At 43.8% G+C, this 26,505-nt stretch overlaps 1 protein-coding gene across 4 annotated transcripts in view; it reads right to left on the reverse strand.

Moving 5' to 3' along the window:
* The window catches only part of DLC1 (DLC1 Rho GTPase activating protein), a 408,242-nt gene that overhangs the window by 33,334 nt on the left and 348,403 nt on the right, over positions 1-26,505 (reverse strand). For 3 of the 4 annotated variants that reach the window (XM_019552800.1, XM_019552797.1, XM_019552801.1), the window contains one exon: positions 1,423-1,494. In XM_019552800.1, coding sequence (XP_019408345.1) covers positions 1,423-1,494 — 72 coding nt within the window. Of the gene's footprint in view, positions 1-1,422; positions 1,495-19,715; positions 19,871-26,505 lie in introns of those variants that run through there. The other variant, XM_019552802.1, reaches the window with a different exon arrangement.

Genomic DNA, 26,505 nt, shown 5'->3' on the forward strand with positions numbered 1-26,505 from the left:
GATCATTTTTCAAGAGGTCCTGCATAGCACTGGCTGCAATTTCCAACAATTATTCATTGTAAATAATGGACTGACTATATGCAGCATTAAAACTAACAGCTGGGGGTTTTGTTTTATGAAGAGGAAATGGTAGGTATGACAGCACTTCATAATTTCACTATAATGCAAGTCACTTTTATGAACCAAAAAACCCAAACAAAACAAAGGACATTACTGCATCACTGTTTAAAAAACAAGACTTTTGTCTATTCATCAAAATCAGCCTCATTAGATTAAAAATATGAGGACAAATCGTCAATGAAATCAACAGAGTTTTGCTGGAATATGGACTTTGTAAAAACTGAAACATGGAATAATCTCTCACTAAAATGCTGACATTGGGAACCTTGGGCATTAAAGGTCTCCTATGCTAGGAGTTCTCTTCAAATTACTTCATATATGTGTGGAAGACTGAGGCAGTCTCACTCTCAGACCTGCACAATGAGTACAGGTTTAAGTCTGCCTCAATCCTGGGAAGCAAGGGCTATCCACGTGTGCACAGGTCCTTGCTCACTGACACAGGGGTTCTCTGTACCTCCTCTGCTTCCTGTGGCTCCACTAGAAAGCCTCTCTTAAAGAAGTGGGCAGAGGAACTGCACTGGCAGTGGTAGGCTGGGCCCTGGTGCAACCTCCATAGAGGTGGGTAACAGACGTTGATGGATCTACAGTCTTACTTGGCTCTTAAAAGCTTCCCACCAATGAAGGGCAGGCCTAGAAACATCTCCTGGTCTTGAGTGAATCTTCTGTGAAACACAAGAAATGTTGCTGACATATGAAAATGTAATTTATCTTCTAAGTGATGCTTAATTTGGCTAGGATTGTTCACTAGTCCTCATAGTATCCTTTGAGACAGGATTGACATATGTCACTAAACCAGAGACAACTAATATCAACATCAGATCTAGGACAAGGGATCAGTGTTTCTGGTTCTCGGTCTGCTGCCGGTTTGCTAATTCCTAACTGCATTAGAGAAAATTGTATACCTTCCTATAATTTTTTTGGCATATGGATGCTATGAGATGACAAATAGGAATGTTATTAACATAAAGCTGAATCCTTGAAAAAAACTGGGAGTTCCTGCACTGCCCCAAGAGTTATGATTGGCAACAATTTAAAAATCACCATGGTATTTGAGCATTTTTGTAGGTTTTGGTATATATTAATCAACTTGTATGTATGCATGCATAAGTAATTGCTCATAGAAACCATCCAGTCCCTAAAAATTGTGAAAACATTTCATCATGCTGGAGTTCAAAGGTTAATATTGCTTCTGAGAAAAGTTTGTACTGCCTAAATAATAAAACTCAGGTAAAATAAATAAGCAAATCAATCATTCAGTCATTCAATGGCAGAAAAGTTAGCTTCTGCAAATGTGCCACATACCTTCATAAAGCTGAGCATACTGTGGGAACCCTGCTGCCCGCAGCCAATCACACGCTTCCTTGGCCTCTATTTCTGTAAGAGAAGAGAAGCAAAGCACCCTCCGATCAGTGAGTTGCAGAGAAAAAGGTTCTTTTGTACCTTTTCTTCCATTCTGGTTACAAAACGGGCATGCAAATATGCAGCAATATACCTGATGAACAGGGATCAGGGTTTCTGTTTCCCGTGGAAAAACAACCACCCCACCCCCGTGGATTTTCCCTTTTACCTGAGAAAAGGGTGGATATTTCATTTTAACAGAGAAACATGCAGATTTTGCTCTTCTGCAAAGAGCTCTCTGTAGGCTGGCAGAGTTTCAGCCTGCAAGGGGCTGGGGGGTAGTGGGAAGGGGGCGGTCAGGCAGGGTGCATGTACATGCACATGGCCACCAAGCAGCCTGGAGAGTAGCTCCTACAGGTAAGTGGGGAGGGGGGTGGGGAACTGAGGTCCCCATAGGGAGGGAGGGAGTTGGGCAGGGCAGGGCTGGGGCCGCCATCCGGCTAGGCAGTGCATGGGGCTTGGGGCCGCTGCAAGGCCCCAGAGAGGAGCAGGATGGGGTTGTGGGTGGCTTGTCTGGGAGATGGGGCTGGCTCCTTAATGCTACATGTGCCCCTGAGGAGACAGGGGGGCATGTGCCCCCCAGATGTGTGTGTGGGCCGGGTGTGGGCTGCCTGCTGAGGGCTCGGGCTCTGCACTCTGCTGCCTTCCCCCAGGGTCTCCACAGCCCAGGGTGGAGCAGGGCCAGGCAGGGAAGCTCATTGCAGCTGCTGTGAGCCCTGCCCTGACCTGACGAAGTGCCCCCTGCCCACCCTGAAGCAGCGAGGGGCACACGTCCGTGCCGGTGCCCCCACTGCTCCAAGGTGGGCAGTGGGCATGTTGCCAGCACAGTGGCTGCAATGAGCTTCCCCACTTGGCCCCACTCTGCCCTGCCATGTTGGGTCTCGCCTGCCAGGCTGAGGCCCTGGGGAGGGCAGCAAGTCAGGGAGCCTAAACCCCCAGTGGCCAGCCCACCCCAGCCCTGTACCCAGATCTGGAGGGCACGTGCCCCTGGGAGTGTGTGCAGAGGTGGAGTGCCAGCCCCTCTCTCCAGCCTGAGCCTGCAACAGGCAGCCCACATTTATCCCACCACGGGCTCTGCTCCAGCCTTGCTACCCATGGGGGAGGGAGAGCCAGGCTCCACGCTCCGGCTGCAGCAGCAATCACCTCTTGTGGGTGGCAGCCAGGGTCTGGGCAGTGCTGTGGGGGGCATAGGGCTGCAGACCTGGGTGCCTGGCCTTGTAACCCTGGTAGCTGGCGGCCCCCTCCAGCAGGGCTGTGGGGGCACGGGGATGTGGGTAGGGAGTGAGGGGCACCAGCAGTGCCCAGGGGGCTGTGGGTGGGGAGTAAGAGGCCTGAACCTGCATCCTGGTGAGCTAAGGGGGTAAGGGGAGCTCTGATTTTCCATGATAAAAAACCCAAAATCAAATACCAAAATTTATAGGTGCTTAGAATTTATTTTACTGCAACGCTTGAGACAATGGTAGACTTCCAATTTGCTTTAAAATGGTATATATATCAATAAAACATTGTGCTCAATTGATATATATTTTGTTTTATTTTATATATGTTTTATTTTAATCATGGATTTGGGGGTTTTTAAATCAGAGAATTTGTGATTTTTTTAAATCAGGGAAAACCAGGAACCCTGCTGATGAAATAGCAAGCTCTTATTTTCTAGGTTTTGTTGTTTCAAGTTTGATTTGTTTTTTCTTTTGTGACCCATACATTATTGATACTGGAACTTCAGTAATGCTCATCTCAGTTACAAAATGCTCAGTATTACAATATTATAAGTGTACATGACAGCTGCTGCTATAATAGACTAGTCTACCCGGAGAAACTGGTGCTGCAATTGAAGCAAACAGTATTCTTTCAATAAATCATGTAATCTCTTGGCACAACTGTTTTCTCTTGACAGAACTACCTAATAAAGCTTGTAATACCCCGTGCTTTAACATTTAGATAGTACTGATAGACACCAAGCCTATGAACAACTGAAACATTGTGTTACAGCTCACTCAAGCATGTATTTACTACCCAGTCAGAAGTACGCAGCACTGGAGGTCCACAGGGCACCTACAAATTACGTGGCTTACATATGCAATATTCTCTCCAAATAATTTTTGCTTACCCACCACTGGCAAAATTAAAGAATTCCTAATCATGCACATGGCACTTGGGAGAAAAGAAATGTATCCATTGATTACACACCATTTTCTTGGAAATATAGTATTATCTAATTAGTTTGTGTTTTTACCCTATAAGAAATGCAGAAATCGGTATTTCATTAGGTCACAAACCAAAACATAATGATTATTAAGTACAGCTCTAGAAGAGCAGTTATGGTGTAAACCAAAACTGTATTGAGCTAGATTTTAATTTCAATGGGCAGCTGCTATATTATATATCACTTTGAGAAGAAAATAAAGTTGTGAAAATAGTTAAGCATTCTGCTTATATTTGATCTAGAAGTAATAGTTCATTGCAAAAACTAAAGAAATAGTATTGATACCACACATACATGTTCATAACGAACTGTTGCAGCTTGCTGGCAAAACAGCCAAAGCAGCAGAAACCAAATCTGGTTATCCACAGTAAACAAACTTAAAATGTAGCATAGTGGCCATTTATTGTGGCATTTTTTCTTGTCATTGGTCCATTTTTACCAAGGGATTCACCTCATACTGATTAAATTAGGCAAGTGAGAAAAAAAAAGTTAAAAGTCACTTGCTTTGATGTTGAAGATAACATACAAAGATAAGTTATTTGCCTTTTTAAAGCTCTGCTTGCGAGTATTGCAGATCCAGGGACATAAAGAACAGTATTGCCCTTGCTTTAGCTTTTAATAATGCTAGTTAATACAGAAGTAAGAATTAGAAGCTTACTTACAAAAGGAAAATAACTTTCTTATTCCTGCAGTTGTACAGTGCTCAACAGCTCTGTTAATACATATAATGTATTATATGTATTATGCTAGCTCTTTAACATTTTACTTGATCAAACAGGTGGTGAGCAGATCAGAAATTCTTAATGTTTATCCAGCCTCAACTACATTCAGTGTTCTTGATGGACCAGAACAAAAAGGCTTAATTAGATACAACCAATTAGACAACGTTGCCACCTACTTTGAACCTGTACCATTCCCATTTATTTCACTGAGCACATTCCTTAAGTTTAATACAAAATACTGCATATAGGACTGCTAGCAGTGGAGTTATCTTGTAACTGTGGCACACTTTATAGACAACATCGCCACAAACGCATGCGCACCACAAACTCAAATGGCATGGTACCCAAAATGCCAAATGATTTCACGTATGATGAGCTTCCAGAGTTACTGCAGGGTTAAAATAAAAAGCTTTCTGTTTGCTAGGTGCAGTCTACTGCTCCTCTAAGATATGCATCCAAATCAAGATGTCAAGGAGAGCCAAAGCACAACATGCAAGATAAATAAATAGCCAGAAATCCCCTCACTGAAGTAGAGGCAAGCATTTGTGCAACTTGTGTTTGCTTCACCTTTGGATTAAGGGACAACATGAGAACAAGCACGTACAGCCATACCGACCCAGCTATTCATTAAGTATGTTTTTTCTTCAATTCCAATTGTAAGTCCTAAGAAACCTGGGGTTGTATTCAATGCTGGATTTTAATTTAGGCAGACTCCAGAAGAATATAAAAGAAAGCAGAGAGAAATCCTACCCAAATGTATTCTTGGTCTCTGATTTTGCTAAAGGCATAAAATACAAGTAAAAAAGACATTTCATAGTTTCTATTTATGGAGATTCAAACACAAGCAATATTCAATTAATAAGTTTCAATAAATTCTCAGAGATGTTTAAAATCCAATGGTAAAAATAATCATCTGCATCACAGTATTTCTTGGGACAGATTTTTTTTTTGTCCTCCCCTCCTTTCCCATTATTATTGTTTTCCACACAACAGCAGTGGAGTAGTGATTTAAGAACCAGTGGGTTGCTTGATCAATGTTCCAGGAGAGGTGTGATATGTTTAATGTCAGCATTCATTTACACGCAGATACTGCATTACCCCAATCTCCATCTGAAAGCCTTCTGGAATACCTGGGAAGCAGTGTGAATCTAGTTTTGGTCCCTTAAACACCTACACTTAGTCACTGCTGTACTTAAATACTAGACTCCTTGCTCAGGGAAGCAATTCATTTAAACCAAATTAGATGCCTAGCATCCCCAGAAAGCCTGTGGAAAGAATTCGGGAACATCCAGTAGCGATTCAGGTTTAGGTGCCTACATGCTCCACACAGATGATAGGGAGCATATGTACCTCCAAAAGGTGCCAACGGGAAGCCCAGTGGCATCTGGAGGTAGCCAATGAGGAAGGCTGAGCATAGGGAAAGTGTCTTAATGTCCAATCCTTCAGAAACTTAGGGCATTTATACACACACCTTTTTGTCCTGCAACATGCCAGAGATCCGATGGGTCAGAGCGGACTTGATTAATTGAGTCTGCTCTGCACATGAGCTGATGAGCACTGTGCTGTGTCGCATGCAGTTGTATAAGCAGTGAAATGCATGTTAGCATGCAGAAAATGGCAGCAGTGCACTTCTGAACTAAAACACCTTTGAGGTGTTTTGGTTCAAAAGTGAGCCGCTGTTTTCTCAGTGCTGATACACATTTCACCACTTGTACAACTGTATTCAACACAGTGCTAGGCGCTTATACAAGTGCTTGGCACTGCAGTGCATGTATGTATACAAATGCCCTCAGGTGCCCATTTCACTCATTACAATTCACAATGCCTCCATTGTGAGATGAGCTGTGTAATGGTTTCTGAAGACAGGGAAGAGGAGATGCTAGCTTCCTCATCCCAGGGGTGTGTTGATATGTGCATTTACTGTGGCCTAAATTTACATTGGTGTAGTAAACCAAGCTGGTGTAAACCCTTTCAGGCAGGTGTGTACACATGCGGAAATTGGGGAGCAGATTTGCATTGGTTCCTGCAGCTCTGCAATTGCCCCTGCTACCACTGAGGGGAGCTCTAGGCTCTCCCTGGGTGTGAGTCCACAAACTGGCAGGAAGTACTAGGCCAGGAGACAACTATCTCCTGGCCCTGGGGGGCTGCCCGCTGCTGGGTTGGGTACAATGTCACCCTGCCCTGGCAGCAAGGAGCTCCTGGTTCTGTCTTCTGATCAGGAACACAGGGCTTGGAAAGAGATAGAGGGGAGGGGCAGGTACCAGTTCCATGCCCCGACCCATCAGTGGGGCAGCTAGTAGCTAGGTGTCTGCTAGCTGCCTCACTGGCATATCGGGGCAGGGGCCTGGGACCTACCCTACCCCTGCAGCTCTTTCCAAGGCCCATGCCTCAGTCACCCAAATCAGAATACAGAGCTAGAACCTGCCCCTGCCTTAGGCAGCTCCCAGACAGCTCCTGGGCTGCACAGGAAGGTCTGCATGTGCAGCCTGAAGCTAGCTGGGGACTGCTCGAAACACAACAGTCCCCAGCCACTTCCAGGCTGCACGTGCTTCCCCGCGTAGCCTGGGGCTGGCTGGGAACTGTTCTGGTCAGGGGCAGGTCCCAGCCAGTTCTAGGTTGGGCGGGGAACTATCCCCATGCAGAGAGCTCCTGGGCCCTAATCTGCAACTAGTTGTGATCGCAGAGTGGGGAGCTTGTTTCCAGCTCCTGCTCTGTGATTGAAGAGCGGGAGCTGGAAGCTCCTTGATGCCAGGGCAGAGTGCAGAGCTCAGGCTGGGAGATAAGGGCCTCCCAGCCCCCCAGTCATGATGGTGGAGTGGGGGCTGGGAGCTCCCTGCTGCCAGGGCAGGGCAACATAGTCCCCACCTAGCCTTCTATGGCAGAGCCCACCCCAGCAGCAGGCAGCTCCGGGAGGCAGGGCATTATCTCCCCTCCTCCTAGATGGATGGCTGACCTGGAACAGAGTTTGCTCTCTGTTAGGTGCTTACACAAGTGCTATGGCACTGTTACTAATCCTGAGTAAATTTGCTACTTGCAGTGAGGCTAGCTACTGCTCCAGTAGATCCTTGGATGACAAAACAGGTCACATAATAGGGATCTGCTCTTTGACTGTCCTAAGCAGTATCTGGGACCGTTTTATTACAACCAGCCCAGGGTCAGAGGAACAGAAGGTAGTTTAGGAGCTATCTGTGCTCATCTCAACCACACTCCATCTACCAGCTGGAATATGAAAAGCAATTTATAATATGATTTTTTTTTCAAACAGGTCTAAATACTAGCCTTTGCCCCTGTATCCCGCTGTATAAGTACCCAGAGTGGTTTGTACTGAACAGATGACATAAGAAGCCGCCTGCAGATCAGCTGCATTCCCCTGCAAAATGTGTTACAGTAAGACAATTCTCATTGCCTCTCCCCGCACCATCCTGTCTCCCATCCTTTGATTACACCTACATTCATTTCCCACCCCCCATCTGTCTCTCACCTACTGACCACCTCAATTTACATTTTAACTGACTGGCTTTGTTGCATACTTACTGGCTTCTGGCTATTTTACCACTTCATCCAGGAAGAGCACAGACCATTTGTAGATACTTCCTCAGCCTGATGAAGGGTGTTTGTGCCAGAAAGCTTCTTTACATAAATAGTTGGAAAAATTATTTTTTTTTGAGTTGGTCTAATAAAAGATTTCAGATTTAACAAAATAACCTTGTCTCCCTATGGACTTAGATCAACGTGGCTACAACAGACCATTGTCATAGTAAATGAGAGAGACAGAGGATAAGTCAGATAGCTGGAACTATGGAAAGACCACAAAGGAACGGGCCACAAGTTAATTGAAATCTTTTTCTGAAAATAAAAGATTTTAGTGAAAAGCTGGGTGCAACAGCCAGAGCATTTGTTTTAGGTTGGAAGAACCTCAAGCCCATCCTTGTCCTCCCTTCCAGTTCAGAACCATCACTTCTTAGGCTCTAAGGATCCCAGCCCAAGAGGGATAAGGTGCAAGTGCCTGTCTAAGTGACTGGAGGGCTGGCTCAGTGCAGGTCTGAAAACACAGGGAGAAAAGAAAGATGACTTTCAAGGCTGCCATTACACAGAGGTTGCTTCTGAAGGGAAAGAGACATGCTGGGAGGGCGGAAGGGTTGGGTCTTACTTTAGCATTTTCACCTTACCATTTTTTTTCACCTTTTTTTGTAACCCCAGGAATCAATTGATTTCTGAGATAACTATATGAATGATAGGGGCTACCTGTATTTGAAAAAGGACATCATTGGGGACACCAGGAAGAAAGGGTGATTGTAAATCCAAGTGATTGTAAACCACTTTACAATGAACTGGGTGCATCTACAGGTGTGCCCCACTGCACAGTTGGTACTACGTGGTCCTGGCGTGCATGGGTCATTTCCGACTCTACTGCACAACAGCAATGAGCTACTGTGCAGCACCTTGTTGCTACTGTGCAGTAGCAGCAAGCAAACACTACATCGCCATAGCAGTGAGCTACGTTGCTTCGCACCAACGTAGTGCCTTGCATAGACATACCCACTGTGTAGGTTCATTTGAGACCATAAACCAGTTTTCACCATGTGAGTACACAATTAATCCCATGAAGAATTTTGTTAAATAATTAAAGATTGATATTGATATACAATCTGACAGATGGCTATACTGCCTAAACTAACAGTATCCCATACATATGCCACTTCCTTTCCAAAGCTAGATGTCACCTCTTAATAACGGATTCGAATGACCACATCAATTAAACCTTGTATTTTTTCCTCCACAGGAGAATACCCAATTACAGTAAGATATATCAGCTTATCTATGGCTTTTCAGACATCTGCCTCATGCTACTTTCTTCAAGCAAGGGGTGGGTCTGGTGTGAAAAATCATTAAATATTTTTCTTTAAAATTTCTTTATATGCAAGAAATTCACTAGAAACTAAAAATACAACAGAAGTACAATGAAGTCTTTATTCTTGGGACTTGTATCAGCAAGTAACAGGCAAATGTATTAAGGAGGAAACAGGAAATTTGTATTGGAAGCGACTTTATTTGTTAGTCTGTTTCACAAAGCATCCCTACATGCTTAAATGAAGGTTATAAGCGCCTTTTGTGCATGGCTGGGAACCATTTGACCATACTTACACATTTCCTGGGATGTTAAGATGTCCCAATCCTCCTCCAAACCAGTAAGTAAAAATAGGAATTCCTAACCCTCCCTTCATTTTGTTTAGTTTTGCAGTATCTTGATTCCTGAAGTTGATAGACCACAGCACCAATGCACAAAGACAAGGATCCTTAAGTCACACGTCATTCATTCAACAATGATTTTCAGCATTGCTTTATACTCACCCCTTGCCCCCTCTCCATTTTCTAATTGCCACGAATCCATACATTTCTGGCAAAGGTTTCAGCATGGTACTCTGAAGCCCCAAGTGACACCTTATAATCCCCATCCATCTGTACACAGACACACATCAATTACATCTTTAGCTAAGTGCTAACCATAATACAAACAATCAAGCAAAGTTACATTACCTCTTCCAAACACCACTGCTTACCATGTTTTTTGGCTGTGTCATGGTGGTTGCTTTTACAGAGCCGCTCTGAGGCTGGACAGAATCTTTACTCTCTAAAACCATCAAATCTCATTATGACGTTGGTTCAAGGGAGAAATGGCTTTTTAAAACAAAGCTACAACTCACATTTTTACAAGAGCCTTTGAAAAAATAACCATTCTTTTCTTGCCTTAAAGACGGTGTCTTAGTTTCGATTCACAGTCCTAGTTTAGATAAACTTTCCTGCTCAAAAGCCATTCTGCTAAATATGGAAGAAACTATTTTCCAACAGTTAGCTAGCAGAAGAGATTTGTCTCACTAAATGAACAGAAGCCCAAAATGATTTGCTCATAAAATGATTGCTAGTGATGTGACTGACTATCATCTAGAACTTGCATTATCATTACAGTAACAAACATTGTATAAACTACTGAATTTATATTGCATAAGTGTAGCACAGCCAGAATGCTTTCCCTACTGTTCTCCTGGTAAAATGTCTGTCCTCTTAAATTTTTGGCAGTGTTTTGGAAAAAATCTCTGGCAATTCCAAAGCAGCATCTTGAACTATTCAAGAACACCTTGCAAACCACTTACTCTAGCTCAGAATTTGGAAAAGTTCCATCTTGTGGATTGAGCTCAGCACCTTCTGTGCAATTTGGGAAGCAAACTTTTTTCTGTATATTTGAATCATATTCTCTCAAATGGTATGAAATAACATTGTTGATCTAGATCAGATCCAGGTCAGCATTGATCAGACCACTCTGCCACTTAAGGTGACTTTAATTTTAATGATCTTTCAGACCTCAATCACCCACCCATTTCCTTTCATATTCTCAGTTCTCAAGACTACACAATTAGCTACCCTTCTGGCATTATTATGGACAGAGTGCTGCCCACCTTTCAAGGAAGCAACACCATTTTTTTTACTTCTAAGAAGCATCAGCAGGACAGAGAAGATGGACCAAATTGTACATAATAATTTAAGCTAATTCTTCTAATACAACTACTACATTTTGGTAAAAATATTCATGAATGCTCTCGAAGTCCTGATAACAGTTCTTGCCCAAAAGCAGATGTGAATTTATTCTTATTATTACAGTAATAAAGTTTTAAATTCTAGATGTTTAGACAACTTGACACTTTGTTTCTTTTCAATGTGGATGTGTCTTACTTATGCCTTTTTTAATCATCATGGGCTAAAGTCATCTAAGGATAATTCTGAGCAAAAATAATCCCTGGTTAATTCTACTGAGCCAGTTAACTGAATTAAACCATAATTAATTTGGCACTGGTGCCCAATCATGGGGTCTGAAGCAAAACTAAACTTTCTATCCTGAGAGTTCCCTTTTCTCGCTACACTTTCAAAACATGCTACACTTTGCAGAAATGGACTATTTTTGATCTACTCTCAAATGTCAGTAGGCTTCAATCTATCCTGATCTACATTCATTTAGGGTGTGTTCCCATTTAGTCCTGGATGCTTCAGTAGTCATGCCAAAATAATACAGATGCCCATACAGATTTCTTTGCTTTTTGCTCCATTCTTGCCAAATCATTTTGGAAGAAGTGTAAACTCTTTGAAAGAAGCTGTGTGTGGCACCTCCTTCCTGCCCTTCCCAAAATTAGCAATGGCCCAGTTTTTGAACAAACAAACTGCTTTCTAATAATAAAAACTCTAGAAAGAAAGGGGAAAAAAACTATTCAAACACTTTCTGATTATAGGAAAGCAACAAAAGAAAATTTGTGCTTGTGTTTGACTGGCTTGGTATCAAACGTGGAAGAGAACTTCCAATTTATGGAGCCATGCAGGAAAACAGTATAGCTATGTTGTTGATGTTATGTATAAACCACAGCTCATTTGGAGAAGAAGTAGAGTTATGTGTGGAATTTGCTGTGGGAAGAGAAGATGAAGAAAATAGAACTAAAGGAAAAGGCATTAGACTCACAGGCTTTCAGAAAAAAATATCAGCATGAGAGCTAGAAAGCCTGAGTACCATTTTTAAATAGACCTTTTATAAAGACACCAGAATTCACCATTTTAGAGGAAGAGCCAGAAGAAGCTCACTTTCATTAGTTAGGCTTTAATATTTGTTTACTCCTTTAAGCTAAATTTGAAGAGGAGTAGGACTGAGCTCCCAGGTTCACAAATGCTCTGTTTAGTGCTTCCATTTTATTTCTTCAACAAAATACAGTCAAAATACATTAATAGCTGTTAGTGTATATTGATAATTTTAGCAAGCAACATAAACTGTATAATATGATCTCAAGTGTCACAATTTGATTGCCTTGTATTACCACTCTACTTTCTACAAGCCTCAGTATATAAAATAATTTCAAGAGTGTTTCAAGGTACATTTATTTGGAAGCATTGGGTAAGTGAGAGAAACGGATTTTGGTTTAAATGGCTTTAAAATACTTCATTTAGGTCCAAGAGCCAACGCTCACTGAAGTCAATTGGAGTCTTTCTATTCACTTCAAAAGATCTTGGGAGCAGGCCCTACTCGAAAAGGATGTGGATTATAAAAGAACCAGATAACACAGCTCTCCAGGAATTATTCAACACACACATTTATTTCAGAATTCTCACCTATCCCTTAGTCCCATAAAATGTTTTCTTTAAAATCTGAACCCATGCCATGGTTGCTTTTAGTCCAACTACTCTTTTAAGCTGACCTATTTAGGAACTGCCATGAATGCAACTGGAACCGATATAAAGAACTGTTATTACTGGAACTCCTTGATTCAGGTATGACGACTCCAGAGGAATAGACGAGACAGATTTTTTTCATAGGGAGTAGGATATCACAGCTGGTGGATGGAAAAGACATCAGGGCTAAAGTCCTTGTCAGGGAAACTAGTGCCAGCAGTGATATTAACTTGGAATAATCCTGCCCAATAATCCCTTTCCCTTATGCAGAAAACATTTTCCCAAATAAACACCTTGCTTGTGATCCAATAATGCAACAATTGGGCTTCGACCTTCCACAGAGTATGTGGACAACCCTTACTAGGATATGCACTGGACATGGCTGGTGTGGCCACTTGATGTACAAGTGGTGCCTAAATACCTCGCCTGGCGGGAGCACAGAATAACATCCTGCCCCAAATACAAGTTTCAGGGCAACATCCTGGAGTTACACTTGGTTTCCAGCAGGGCATTGGTTCGGCTGGGCAATTTGGAATTAAAACTGTGACAATAGCTCTTGCTCCTAAAGCCATTCAAAAGGAAGAAAGAATAACCCTTAGGCTCAGAGAATCCTTAGGCTTACCACCAAGACTATCACCAAACCTGACCCCTGATAAGGGGTACCAGGCTCCCTGTGCTCTCAGCCCTACCTCCCAAAAATTCTGTACGTGACTAGGGACAGTTGAGCCCTTAGTGCTTTGGACTAGTCCCCTATATCTAGATAAAAATAATAAATGTGGCATTGCCCAAGGCAGTCATATTACTTTAATATTTGTTAATGGGGCAAACTTGTAGCTGTTTTCCTTTTTACAGGTAGGGAGTGGAGGAAAAATTCAGTGGTTGGTTTCAAAATACCAGCAGTGATCAGTGCAAACCAGTCACCTGTACAAAATATATCTGTTCATGAAGACTAACACAAAGACTACAAGTGTGAATCTGTCTCCTGCCTAATCCTTAATTCAACACAAACCTGCGTTTTGAAGAATTTGAAGAAACCTATTTACTCTTCTTCGGACACTAAACACACATCCAGTTTCTCCACATAAAGTATGATGCAAGCCAAAAAACGTTGTTTAGTCATATAAGTATGCTGAGCACATGAATAGCATACATCTTTTCCTTCCATACCAAGAGATCGAGAAAGCAAGTTGGACTACATTGTAATGTAACGTACAACATATCTTTTTAAAAGTTGGCTGCTCTGCCTTGTTTGTAATGAACTATTTTCTTTTGTACCAACATTCTGCTTTCCATGATGTTTTAAAGAAAGGTGGAAGGGGAAAAAAGTGGAGGTGGAGACAAGGGAAAAAAAGGGAAGAAACCCTCAAGTGACCTAAATATAAAAATCTATACTGAGAAAAAATGTAGACACAAACTTTTACTGGGCCTGGTGAATAATAGGACAGGATGATATAAAGAACTGTTATCAGTGGAAGAAAAACAGATTGTCACTTCCTGCGACTCCCAGCTCAGTTCTTGCTCCTCTAAGCCAGTGGGGGCCAACTTTTCTGGTAGGTGTATCACAAATTAGCCCTGCACCCTCCCCAAATACCACTGATTGCCTTCCCCTGCCTGGTCTCCTTTCTGCTCCCAACCCTGTGCTCCCTGCCTTATCTGCTACACTGTTTTTTGTTTCCTTCCCTGTGCTCCCTCCTCAATTTGCTGGTTTGCTTTCTGATTTATGCTCTATCTTCCACTGTGCTGCCTGTCCCTTCCCCAATCTGCCATGTGCCACACACAGGCTGTCTGCGCCACTTGTGGCACCTGTGATATAGGTTGGTCATGCCTGCTTAAGCCAAAGAATATTAGATAGTACCTCTCTTGGCTTGGTGGTGCTGTGAGATTGGGAGACCCCTCCAGAATAATAAACATCCAGTGAAATACTAGACCTTTGAGAAGTCTGGATTCCAAATCAAAAGTATTTTGGGTTTCAGGATTTTGAATTACTTTTTGTTGCCACCACCCCCATCACCCAAAATGCAGCTTCCTTCTTTAGGTATTCATTTAACATGATTTAGTTATATATATATTTGTTTGGATTGCTTCCCAGGATAATTATTCTTTTAAGAGGCCACTTGTCTAACAAAACAAATGTTAAAGCAGGCTCCACGCTTTTGTTTGAAGACAAAAATAAACTTATATTGTTTTAAAGTTTAAGATAAAATACAGGCATTTATTGTTGAGATAAAAATCCTTCAGATATGGCAGTCAAATTACCATGCCGATACATTCTCTGGAGCAGTTGCTGGAAGACAGCTTCTCTCACAAAAGCTGATTCACAACTTTTTAAGGTAATTTCCAGACTGTCGCCTGGGCACGTTGAAGAGTGCAAGAGTTGGATTTTCTTGAAGCAAGTATACAGGAAATAACAGAAATTTCACATATATGTTACAGATAGAATTATAGCACCATATTTCAAAGGAACCAAACGACTAAGCCCACTTGAAAATACTTTGCTTAATATTACAGAACTAAAGGCCAAGCCTACGTAAGGGCACAGAATGGCCTGATGGCAGTGCAGTCATTACAGTTTTGCTGCATGGAGCAGGCAGAATTTGGCAAGTCTGAAAAACAGAACTTCATACACTGTAGGCTCTGGTTTGCAGGGCTCCTTGCTTCTTAGCATGCATGATGAGATGAGATGGAGACAAGGCAGTTAGTGGATCTATAACATTAGATCCAAGGGCCATTTCCCCACAAAGCAAAGATTTACCACATGTGTGGGGCATTTTGTAATCCTTAGGCTGAAGTAACTGCCATGAAGCAGTTCTGGAGGGAGTCTACTGGAAGAGATGTCCACTGGACATGAGCTTATATAGACTCCCAACTCACCTCTTCTATATATGCTCTTTTCTCTATGCGTGCATGTGTATGCATGTATTTACTTCTGCATATAGCCTGAGTTTGGAGAGTGATTTTCAAAACATGTAACACATTTTGGTGAAATTTTTTTTTTTTTTTTTTTTTATAGAAAGTCTATTGAAACTGTGCTTCCAAGAAATTTTGAAACCTCTTCCTCTTCACCACCTGTGGATAGTCTCTCTAGCTTGCATTGCAAGACAGGCTGAGATCAACTTTTATAATCCAGTCTTACCAGGCACAATCATTCTCAAGAGAAACACAACTGTCTGTTGAAGATGAAATATCACTTGAAAGAAGCAACACTAGTAATAAAGTTATAACGTTTAGTACTTAAGCAGCTTTTTTAATCTACAGGTGTTAAGATTGCTTCAGAGAGATGTATAACATTATTTTTGGTTTTCAGATAGAGAAACAGAAACTGCATTGACTCAAGGTCGTATAGGACCTGCTTCTACTACTCTTGATTATTGCTGAACAGTAATTTATGTCACAAGTAGTTCCACTGGCTTCCAGAAGACTATCCCAGAATAAGGTACTACTCAATGGGCACATCTACATGTTGCCTTATGGTGATGTTGTTATGGAGCCATGCATGGTGCAGTAACTGCCTGTACCGTGCCATGCATGCAGCACATGGTTAGCTTTCGCTGCTACTTTGCTGTAGCAGAGCGCTAAAACAGAGAGCATGCTGTTACAGCAAAGTAGCTGCCAATCGTGTGTAGACTCATGTGATCACCACATCGTATGCATCATATGGCGACGCAGCGCATCACAATGGCTATGTAGGAGGATGAGTAGATGTGCCCACCATGAACAATCACAGCACAATGAGGTTCTCAGTGAGAACAACGAGGAAAAGAACCCAAATTTAAAGCTCCAGGCCTTCCCTATTGATTGGGCCATGCTGCCTCCCCTCCTTATCAGTGAAGGAACCCAAACTGTGATTTTTCTCTCGCCCCCAAAGATGCATCATAGCACCTTAGTCTAGACACAGAAGCATTTTTACTGGAAACATGGTATTCACTGGAGGAGGAAAGAAGAATTTAAGACTTGTAATTCCATCCCTATCTTCAATAACATAACCCACTCCACAAACACATGCAGCCTCTGCTGAAAAAGCAACAGCCTTCACATTCCTCTACATTCATCAGCCTTGCAGTAAAAAATAAACAAGGCAATCCTGACATCCTGCACCACACACAATTATTTACAGCGTACCTCAGCCTGGTAAAACATAGAGACAAGTAAGAAATATGCTTGGAATTGCTAAAATTACTAGGATTAGTTGGTTTGACAGTCACAGTCACTTCACAGACCGAAAGTTTACAGAACTCTGCAGCTCATCTCAATGCTAACAATTTTTTCTTTCCTTTTCTTTCCTTGAAGAAGCAATTCCAGAAATACCTCAGATTTCTTACTTGTATCTTTCAGCTTTGCTATACAGCATTTTCCTTAATCACAGAAATCAAGAAAAATAATGAAGGAAAACTGACCCTTTCAGTTGCAATTGTAAGGAAACATCACTGAGATGTTTAAATGAGTTCAGGTAACATTACCCCTTTTCCACTGTGCAATCTCAGAATACTAAAACAGTGAATCGTTTGATTTGGTTATATTCTGTAACATGTAGAGGAAGGAAGGGGAAACATCTGAAGTTATTTTTATTTCTCTAAGTTCTCTGGTTGTACAGCGTGAATGTAGGGTGGGTCTAGCATTGTCTGGAGCCTGTCAGGGTCCCTTTGCATAGCCTCATTTCCTTCTTCCTGTTGCTAGGAAAGATAGTTAAGCATGAGAAACTATTGTTTACAGTAAAGGACCATCCTGTTCAGTACAGAAGCTCTTTTCCTCCTCCTCTTTTTTTTTCTTTAAAGCAGGCAAAGAGCCTAATTCTGTTCCTACTGGGGTCAATATCAAACTCCAACTGATTTCAACAGAATCAGGATTGGGCCCCAAGCAACTCAGTTTTTAGATAATTTGGACTTTTGATCAAGAAAGGTTTATATTACACAAACTCCACCTTTAAATTTTTTTTTTTATATCCTATAAAGACCATACCTAAACCTACTTACAACATGGAAAATACCTTCTTGAAAGGAAATGTAAAATAAAAGCCCAACTTTCTTCCAGTAACTTTCCTCACCCCTCACAGTCCTACCAGTGATGACTATTATGGGCTTCCCAAAACAGGGCTGGAATACATGGTCTACAAGTATACCCCTTACAACTCTTATTTGTATTACTTTTTCTGTTGTCCCACGGGAGCAGATGAGAGAACTGGCTTTAATGACTGACCCAAGCCAGGAGTATATCCAGCCACAACCTGGGTTCTTTGCTACTGTATAGAATATAGTTCAACTATATTCCCGCATATTCTAAAAGTTAGCAATATGACCTTTGCAGTTTAGGTAAAACAAAAATGATCACCTTCCACATTTTAACTTCTCTTTAGAAAAGCGGTATTAAGGGCAGCCAGTAGAACTCCAGGAAAATGAGCGCTCTCTCTGTGTATAAACCATCAAAACAGCATATTTGTATTTTCCAGTGGTAAAGATCTGAGCAAAGAAATCTTGCTGTATTCCATCAAGACAAAAAAAAAAAAAGGTCTGGACAAATCCTAGAAGTTACACGGTGCAACTCTCTAGGTGCACTGGCTCATACTAAACTGGTGGAAAAGGAATCTTGATAGATCATCAGCAACACACTGTTTGCATAAAATGTATTTCAAACCCTGAACTGTATCTACGGCTCCTAATCATGAATCTTGAAATAAATTCCAAGTCTGTCTGCTAAACAGCCTGATAACTTTAATCTGTCATCTGGGGAGCAGAGGGGTGGGAATCTCTTGGAAATGCAGATCAGGTAACTCATAGGATACTGAAAGCATCTGCTGCGACATGGTAAGTAAGACAATCTGGAGGAATTAATGGAGGCACCTATGCTCTGGATCAGCAATAGTCTGCTGGCCAGATGGATGCTGAATGAGTCAAATGTCCAGTTGCTGATAGATTTACATTCAGTGATTGCTCTGCAGTCTGCTTGGCTATCTATTATCTTCCCTCCAGTTTATGGCAAACAGCATTAAAAAAAAAAAAAAAAAAAAGGGTAACTTGACTGGCAGTATCATCCCTGATGGGAATTTCCTGATCAGAGAGCATTCAAATAGGTGGCACTTAGGTTAAAAAAAATCTGTAAATCAACAGCCAAGATAAAGTTATCTTCTGCCTGCACAGGAACCAGCTTTTTAAAACATAGTGATGCCTCAGGGGAGAAACAGAGCCTTCTGCCAGTGAGGGACCTATGTAACACCCCCTTCCCGCCCCCCCCCCCAAGAACATCTTACATTGGAAAGCCTGTGCAACTTTATCCCAGCTACATAGTCGGTCCAATCAAAGCTCCTGCCCTGAGAAATCCTGGCTTCTTGGTTAAAGGAAAAAAGAGAAGCACTTATTAAAAAAAGAATAGAGGGGAAAGAGAAGGGGGTTTATTTTATTGGGTTTTTCTTTTATTTGTTAATCTATGTCAAGGCCAAACCCGCTCCAAATTTAGCTGGACAAAGCCCAGCAGTCAAGCTCCACATTCTGCCGAGCAGGACTCAGTTGGCAAGTCTGCGCGACTCTGCCACGGGGCAAGGACCCTCCCTCCCGGGCCCGTCTCGGGCTCGGATACTCCCCGGACCAGGCAGCCTCCTAGGGCAAGCCCCAGGCCGGGGGAGGCCCCGCGGCTCGGCTCCCCCGTCTCGGTTAATCGCAGGCAAAGGGCTGGAGGGAAGAAGCAGGTTAGCCCCCCTCCGGCGAACGCGCCTGTCAGTGGCGGGGCTGGGGGTTCATTAGCCGGAGGGAGAGGCTATTGTGGGCCCGGGGCTCAGCACAAAGGCCGGGGCCGCGGTTCGCGCGGGGCGGCGGGGGGTTGTTTGCTCGCGGCGGGAGACGCCTGCTCCTCGCCGGGGATCAAAGGCGCCAGGCGTCGCCGCCGGCCGGGCACCAGGCGGCCGGATAATGACCGGGGACTTCAAAGGGAGCGGGGAGACGCCCCTGCCCGGGCTCTGCCCGCTGCCCCCTTCGCCGTCCCGGGCACGGTCGCTGTCCCGAGCCGGCCGGGCGGCTCTGCCCCGGCGCGGAGCGCGGGGAAGCGCCCGCAGGGTCCCGGCGCGGAGCGGGACTTACGTGTCAGGATCATGGTCTCCGGCCGCTCCCTGCACATGGGGCGGGAGACGCGGGGCTCCGCGGACCTGACGCGGCTCGGCTCGGCTCGGCTCGGCTCAGCTCCGCTCCTGCGCGCCGCGCCCTCGGCTCCTCCGCCGGCTGCCCGGGGCCATCGTGCGCGCGGGCGGCGGGCGCCTCCGCCGCCACTTGGAGAGCGCCTCAGTGCCACGAGCCCGGCCCCGGCCCCGCCTCCCCGCCCCTCCCCCTGGCCCGCCGGACAGGAGCGGGGGGGAGCGGCTGTTTGCCTCGGGGTTTGGTTTGGGGGCCGTCAGCAATACCTCAGAGCAAATCTTCAGCCAGCCCGGAAGATCTAACTGCCCCTGTGGGACATCTCTGGGCCCACCCGGCCAAGCAGGTGTGGATGTGAACGGCCGCAGCATCCCGGCTGCGAATCGCGGCAGGCCACCCTCGCCCCGCGCAGATGCGGGCCGTGCGCCCCCCATGCCCGTGCACGCAGCGGCGGGAGCCGTCCTTCCCCCGCGCCCACACGAGCCGCTCGTGGCTGCGGCCCCGGCTGGGCAGCGCCTGTCGGACCCCTTCGCTTCGGCACCCGGCGCAGTCGCCCCGCTCGCCCCCCACTTACTCCGGCACTGACTGTGCCAGTCTCCCCCTTCTTCCCTGCCAAGACCAGCGTGAGCCCTAGATCACAACACCAGGAAAGTTTCGCAGGGGTGTTGGGGACAGCAGGGTAATACCTAATTCCCACCGGGCATTTGCAGCCTGGTCCTATTTCTGCTTGTTTTTTCCCCCCCAACACCGCCTGCGTTTCTGCAGTGCCCCCCGTGAGATCCGCTTTCAAAGCCCTGAGGAAATTTGGAACAGATCCTCAACCCGGTTCCTATCGGTGGTGGCAAGATCATGAGCTGCAGTGAAGGGCTTGTACACTGCAGCTGCTCAGGGTAGCCTGCATCTGATTCACGAGTCAAACATTTCTCTTTTTTTTGCCTCATTTTGACCCAACCTGGAGCACACGGCTTTGCCAACACTGATCTGACAAGTGGGAGCCACACCTCTCCCTTAGCCAGTCAGGGAAAGACAAGTTCGCTAATAACACTCTCACCCTTGCAAGCCGCGGAGGGCAGCTGTTAATCTCCAGAGGCTATGACTTCAAGCCAAATGAGTCATCGGTTATATTCCTGCCTTCGCATTTTTGTTAGCTGTAACTTCTAAGACATTTGAAATTTTGAAATATTAATCAGAGCACGTGTCGCATTAGGTGGGCCTGCAAGGCATTTTCTCTGCTGACAGCTTTCAAACAGGGGGAGGTCAGAACAGTCAATACTGGTTTAATTGCTTTGATCTTTATTTACTGACTTGCAGTGACAGCTAAGTGTAGTGGAATAAACTCTTCTTCTCTGTTAGAAGAATCAACCTGCAGGGCTCTGAATAATTTCCCCCCCCCCAAAAAATGTTACTGCAAAGGAGAGTGCTCTTTCAGCTTCTGCATATCATATGCATGTCTTGTATGTATTATCAGCACCATGACTGTTTTCAGAGGTGGATCCAAGGGGCTCCAGTGGTGCAGGAGCGAAAGGGGTGGGTGGGAGCGTGGAGTGGGCAGAGAGTAGACATAGAAAGGGCGAACCTATAATGTACCGCACTCAAGCCAGGATCTACCCATGGTCGGTTTAATAGGTTGATTTAACTTAGGGAAGGAGGGAGGGAGGCAGGGCACCAGCCCCGGGGTGCCATCTTAGTAGGGTGCCAGCATGGTTCTGTCTGCCTGGCAGAGTCTGTGCCCTGGCAGTAGAAACAGCCCCACGGTGTTGCTGTTGCAGCAGCAGCAGTCTGATGCATGCACACCACGCTGCTGCTGGAGTAAGAACTGGGTGCAGATCAAGCTGTGGAAGCTGTTTTTTGAGTCGCTGGAGTAAGACTGATTCCCCTCTTGTGTTCGGCAGCACCCCCCCAGGGTGCAAACCCTCCTCAGTGTCCCTATCTCAGGCATGGGGACAGGGGAGGGAGTCCCAGAGCCACTCCTGCCAGGGACTGCAGCAAGTGGCTCTGCAAGATACCAGACTTGACCAGGGACAACAGTGGCAGCAGGCAGGTTCTCTCTTTCTGCTCTTCCTTTTGGCCAGCAGAGGGCATGCGAGGTGGTGAGCAGGAAGCAGGCTGTTGCTTCTGACCCCAGCCAAGCTTAGCAGTCCATTAGATACTGCCCACAATTGGGGCCCCCATGCTGATGCTCCCTACCTGGTCCCACCAGGTGTTCCCCAAGGGCAGAAAAGAAGGACCCACCGACTACCACAGCTGCCCTGGGCAGTCTCAGGTCCACTCCTGCCTTACTCCAGCTGGTGCTGCTTGGGTACCCAACTTTGCCAGGAATATCAGTGGCAGTGGTCAGATCCCTGTTTGTGCCCCTGCTCTCTGGCCCATCCCCATCAATGGCAGTGCCATCCCAGGACTCCAGTTGTGCTTTGCCCCATTGCCTCCCATGGGGTGAGAGGCAGGCAGTGGCATGTACCTCACCCTCCTTTCTTTAAGCCTGAATCCTACCACTGGTTGGTTTAATAGGTCAATTTAAAAACTTTATAGAGAAAATGTTAAGAATAGAAAATTTTTGTATGATACTGTAGAGACCTTATGCCTAATAATCACATTAATTCCTGGTTATAGGATTATAAATCAGACTTAGGCATTGCATTTAAACATACAGTCCACTTTTCCTCTAGGTAAAGTAGTTTTAAAAGTTAAAAAAAAAAAAGGTTTGATGGGCAAAAAAACAGGTTGCCATGCACGGTAAACACATTAGTACTTCACTTAAGGTCAGCCAAATGGCTGAGATGGATGCTAACCAGCCACTAGGTCGTCATAACCAGAAGTGAAAGGTTCTGTGTCTCAGTAACAACTTCCTAAGCTATCTACTCCCTTGTATAGTTTCTGTTAATTAAGTGCTCATTTCTTGCTAATCACTTAAAAGACCAAAATGACTGCCACAGACTATACACAGATACAAATCACTCAGTAGCTGCTTAATGTAAGTAAAAGAGTTCTCTCAAATTCTGAAAATGCCTGCATACCATCAGATACCACAATTGATTCATTTTATTCCAAGCCAGCCTCATATTTTATATTAACTATTGTTATTTTAAGTTTTTGTTGTTGTTTCTGCACTGTGATCTGTCAGGTATAAAGTATATGTAGTCTGGTGCCCAAATAAGCGATTTGCCTGAAGAATAAATATCTCTCCTTTTTGCAGGCTGCTAACCCTGGTGAGCTGGCTATTATAGTGTTGTTTCTGGAAACTCCTACACAGCTCCAGATCATTAATTTACCTTAATAGTCAACAAGAGAATGGAGCTACACTCTGTCTTCAAGCTTAACTTTACATGCATTACCAGCTCAGTCAACTACTTCTTCCTATCTTACCCAATTCCAATTCCTACTAGCTCAATCAAATTTACCTTTATTTTTTGAATGCTTCTTGTACAGCAGCAGGTTATGAGTTTAAAATGCAGCTCTAGCTCATAAAATGCAGGGCCCTTAAAGACCTTAGTGCCCATGAAATAATATTTTCCACATAGTCCATTCCATTTAGTATTGCAAGTACACTGCCCCAAGCAAGACATGCCTCTGATAAGTCACCATAGGGAATTTTATTCCCAGTTGCTGAATAAGCAAGGTAATACCTCTCTACCATACAACCTCATTATAAAAACCCCTGTTTTGTAACAAGCCCCACTTTTAACCATCCCAACAGCTGGAACTGATTTTATTATGGTGCATCATACTGATTATTAGTATAACAAACACATGCTTTTAATGAACTTTTCTCCCAGTACCAGGGTAGTTCATTATAATGAGGCTGTAGTGTTGTAACTACTTGTCCTGTTTTTGTTGGCTACATTCTTGGGCAATTACAGGACACAGAGTCATCATGACACTGATTGGAAGAGGCTGATTATGCATTGTAATGTACTTTGACCACCTGAATTAGAGAAGACAGAAATTTCTGCAGCGCTACTTCAGCAGAAACAAGAAAAAGACCATGAAGGAGGCAAGCCTGAAAAGAGCCTTCACATCTGGCAAACATATTCTCAAATGCTTTCTGTATGAGTGTGGGGGAACTGGAATCAGGATGGCAGGGAAGGTAAAAGGAAGAACAATAGTTTTATTGGAATGAGGGTTTTGAAGAAGGTGAGATGAAGAATAACAAAGTGTTGCTGAGTTCATGTTGCCTGTGAAAGAGCATGGAATGCTCTTGTTAAAAATTAGAGCTTGTTTACACACAAGTTGCACTGGTTTAATTTATATTGATGACAGAATTAAGTTAAACTGGTGCATACCCTTGCAAAGAGGCATGTTTGTTTCTAATTAATTAATACTGGTTGTAATATTTAATTCCTACCCATAAAATCAATGCAATTTGTAAATTAACTGGAAATGGGTTTAAATCAATTTAAATACTGTACCAGTTTAACTAAAATCTGGTCAAAATCACATTATTTCTTAAAACAGTGCCACTCAAAGTGTTGAAAAAACCTGGGAAAGTACCATTCACAAATTTGGGTTATAAACGATAAAGCATTTTAGGTTTGATTGCAAGACTTTTGGTGAGCACTTACACAACAGATGCATTGGGCCCTTAATAAAATTTTTTCTGTTCATGAATGGCTTCTACCTAAAAATCACCTTTTCACTCATCTCTGATGCCATATCTTAAAAGTATATCTTTACTGCACTTTAGCATTAAGAACACTTATTTAATAATACTCTACACTTTAGAGTATCCAAAGATCTCAAACAGTTTATATATAAGAATGAAGCCTTGTACCACTCATGTTGTGGTGATAAATATTATTATTATAGTTATAAACATTTTGTAGAGGAGTAAAAATGAAGAAAAGTAAGATTTAAGTGATTTGAAGAAAGTTGCACAGACTTGTATCAGACCCAGGATCTTCTGCATCTTTGACCTAAGTTTTAACCACAAGTCTAACCTTCTACTTTTCTCTACTGGCAATAACTGTAATTTACTGTCTAACTATTGTTCTTGTTGGCAACTAGATTCTACAGTAATGAAAGCATTAGAAATATTTAAAATAGATCATTTGCACAACACTAAATTTACCCATTTTTTTTTAGCTACAAGATATGTCATGTGTCTGATCTAAGGTAGACAAGGCAAAAAATGACAAGTCAAAGAAGAGACAGTTTCAACAAGATGGGGCACACAGAGATATGAAGGATTCTTAGGATAAGTGGATTTAAAAAAATGGAATTTGAAGAAAGGGAGAAAAATCTCTTTTCCCGTCCACTTAGAGTCCTATTTCAAGAACAAAATGGCATGAAAGGAGGGAGAAACAGAGTGTGAGGAAGAAGATGCAGCACAATGAAGAAATACAGAGATGGAGAAGGACTCCTAAGGAACTGAAAGTAGAGTGGAAATTAAGGAAAGAATATTTAGTCCTTTGAAAGCAAGGATGAGGTGCTTGCTCTTTGAAACACAAGGAGTCAAGGAGCTAGTAATATATGAGAAGTCAGGGTGATTGTATTAGGTTTTAAACTATATTAGGATTTAGCATGTTCACCCATAACATTGTGGAAAAAAAACTTAATTAATAGGGCTGACAATTTAAAAAAATCATAATTAATGCAAGATTTAAAAAAATAGTCACAATTAACCACAATTTTAATCATAGTCAGCACCTCCCACCCAAGAGCGCAGAGCCTGTGCGCCCTGGGGCTCCTCCCCACACTACCAACAGCGCACAGCCCCAACCCACCCCGTGCCTGCTCTAGATTCACCCTGTCCAGCTGAAAGCCATGCAAACAGCCCTGACCTTGGGATGCCCCACACCTGCTCCAGACTCATCTGCCTATGCTGAGAAGTGGCAGTGGCCAGGCAGAAGCTGCTCTTCAGCGCAGAGAAAAAGCAGCCTCTCCCCCTCACCACTACTGGCCCCTTCTTGCTGCAGCCACCTGGAGTCTGCACCTGGGCTGCCCTGTAGCTCCTCTGCACTGCTACCACGGCCTTGCTGGGTGGCCTGGAAGCAGCAGTGATGGCTGCAGAGAGGAGCCGTAGGGCAGTCCGGGCATGGGCTCTGGGCAGCTGCAGTGATAAGGGCCCAGCAGCAGTGAGGGAGAGGGGCTGCTTTTTCCCTGTGCCAAGCGGAAGTTTTTGCCTAGCTGCTGCCACTGCTCAGCATGGGTGGGTGAATCTGAAGCAGGTGTGGGGCAGGCCAGGATCAGGGTTGTGCGCACAAGTTCCCGCTGGTCTGGAGCTCATCCACTCTGCTGGTCAAAACGATATGTGCAATTAACGTGTTAATTTGTTTTTGTGTTAATTGTGCAAGTTAAACTGTGATTAACTGACAGCCCTACTGATTAATGATGATAACTATAATGCTGTTACTTTATTAGCTTAGCTCTGCTCTCATTTTTTCCTCTGGAGAACAAATCATACATTACAGAGGAAAAAGTACTATCAATCTCCATCCTTGTTCAGTCTTTGCAGCTCCTGCTGCCAGTGCCCAGGCCAGTGGTGGGACCATCTGTCTCCTAGTTACAGGACTTAAGCCACCAACTAATTTTACACAGACCAGTAAATGGATGCTAGAGGATCATCACTGATCTCAACCAGATTCTTGTTAGAAATGGAATATTGTTAGAAATGGAGTATTGTTAGAAATGCACAGCTTGCATCTTGCACCCAATAAGAAAGAAACACTGCCAAGGACTTTGTTCCTTTCCTAGCCTTGCCACAGCTTTTCTTATACTAAATCGCAGACTCTCCCCCAGCTTCTCC

This window comes from Crocodylus porosus, unplaced genomic scaffold (assembly GCF_001723895.1).
Source record: "Crocodylus porosus isolate Cpor-Errol unplaced genomic scaffold, CroPor_comp1, whole genome shotgun sequence".
NCBI classification, from domain to species: domain Eukaryota; kingdom Metazoa; phylum Chordata; order Crocodylia; family Crocodylidae; genus Crocodylus; species Crocodylus porosus.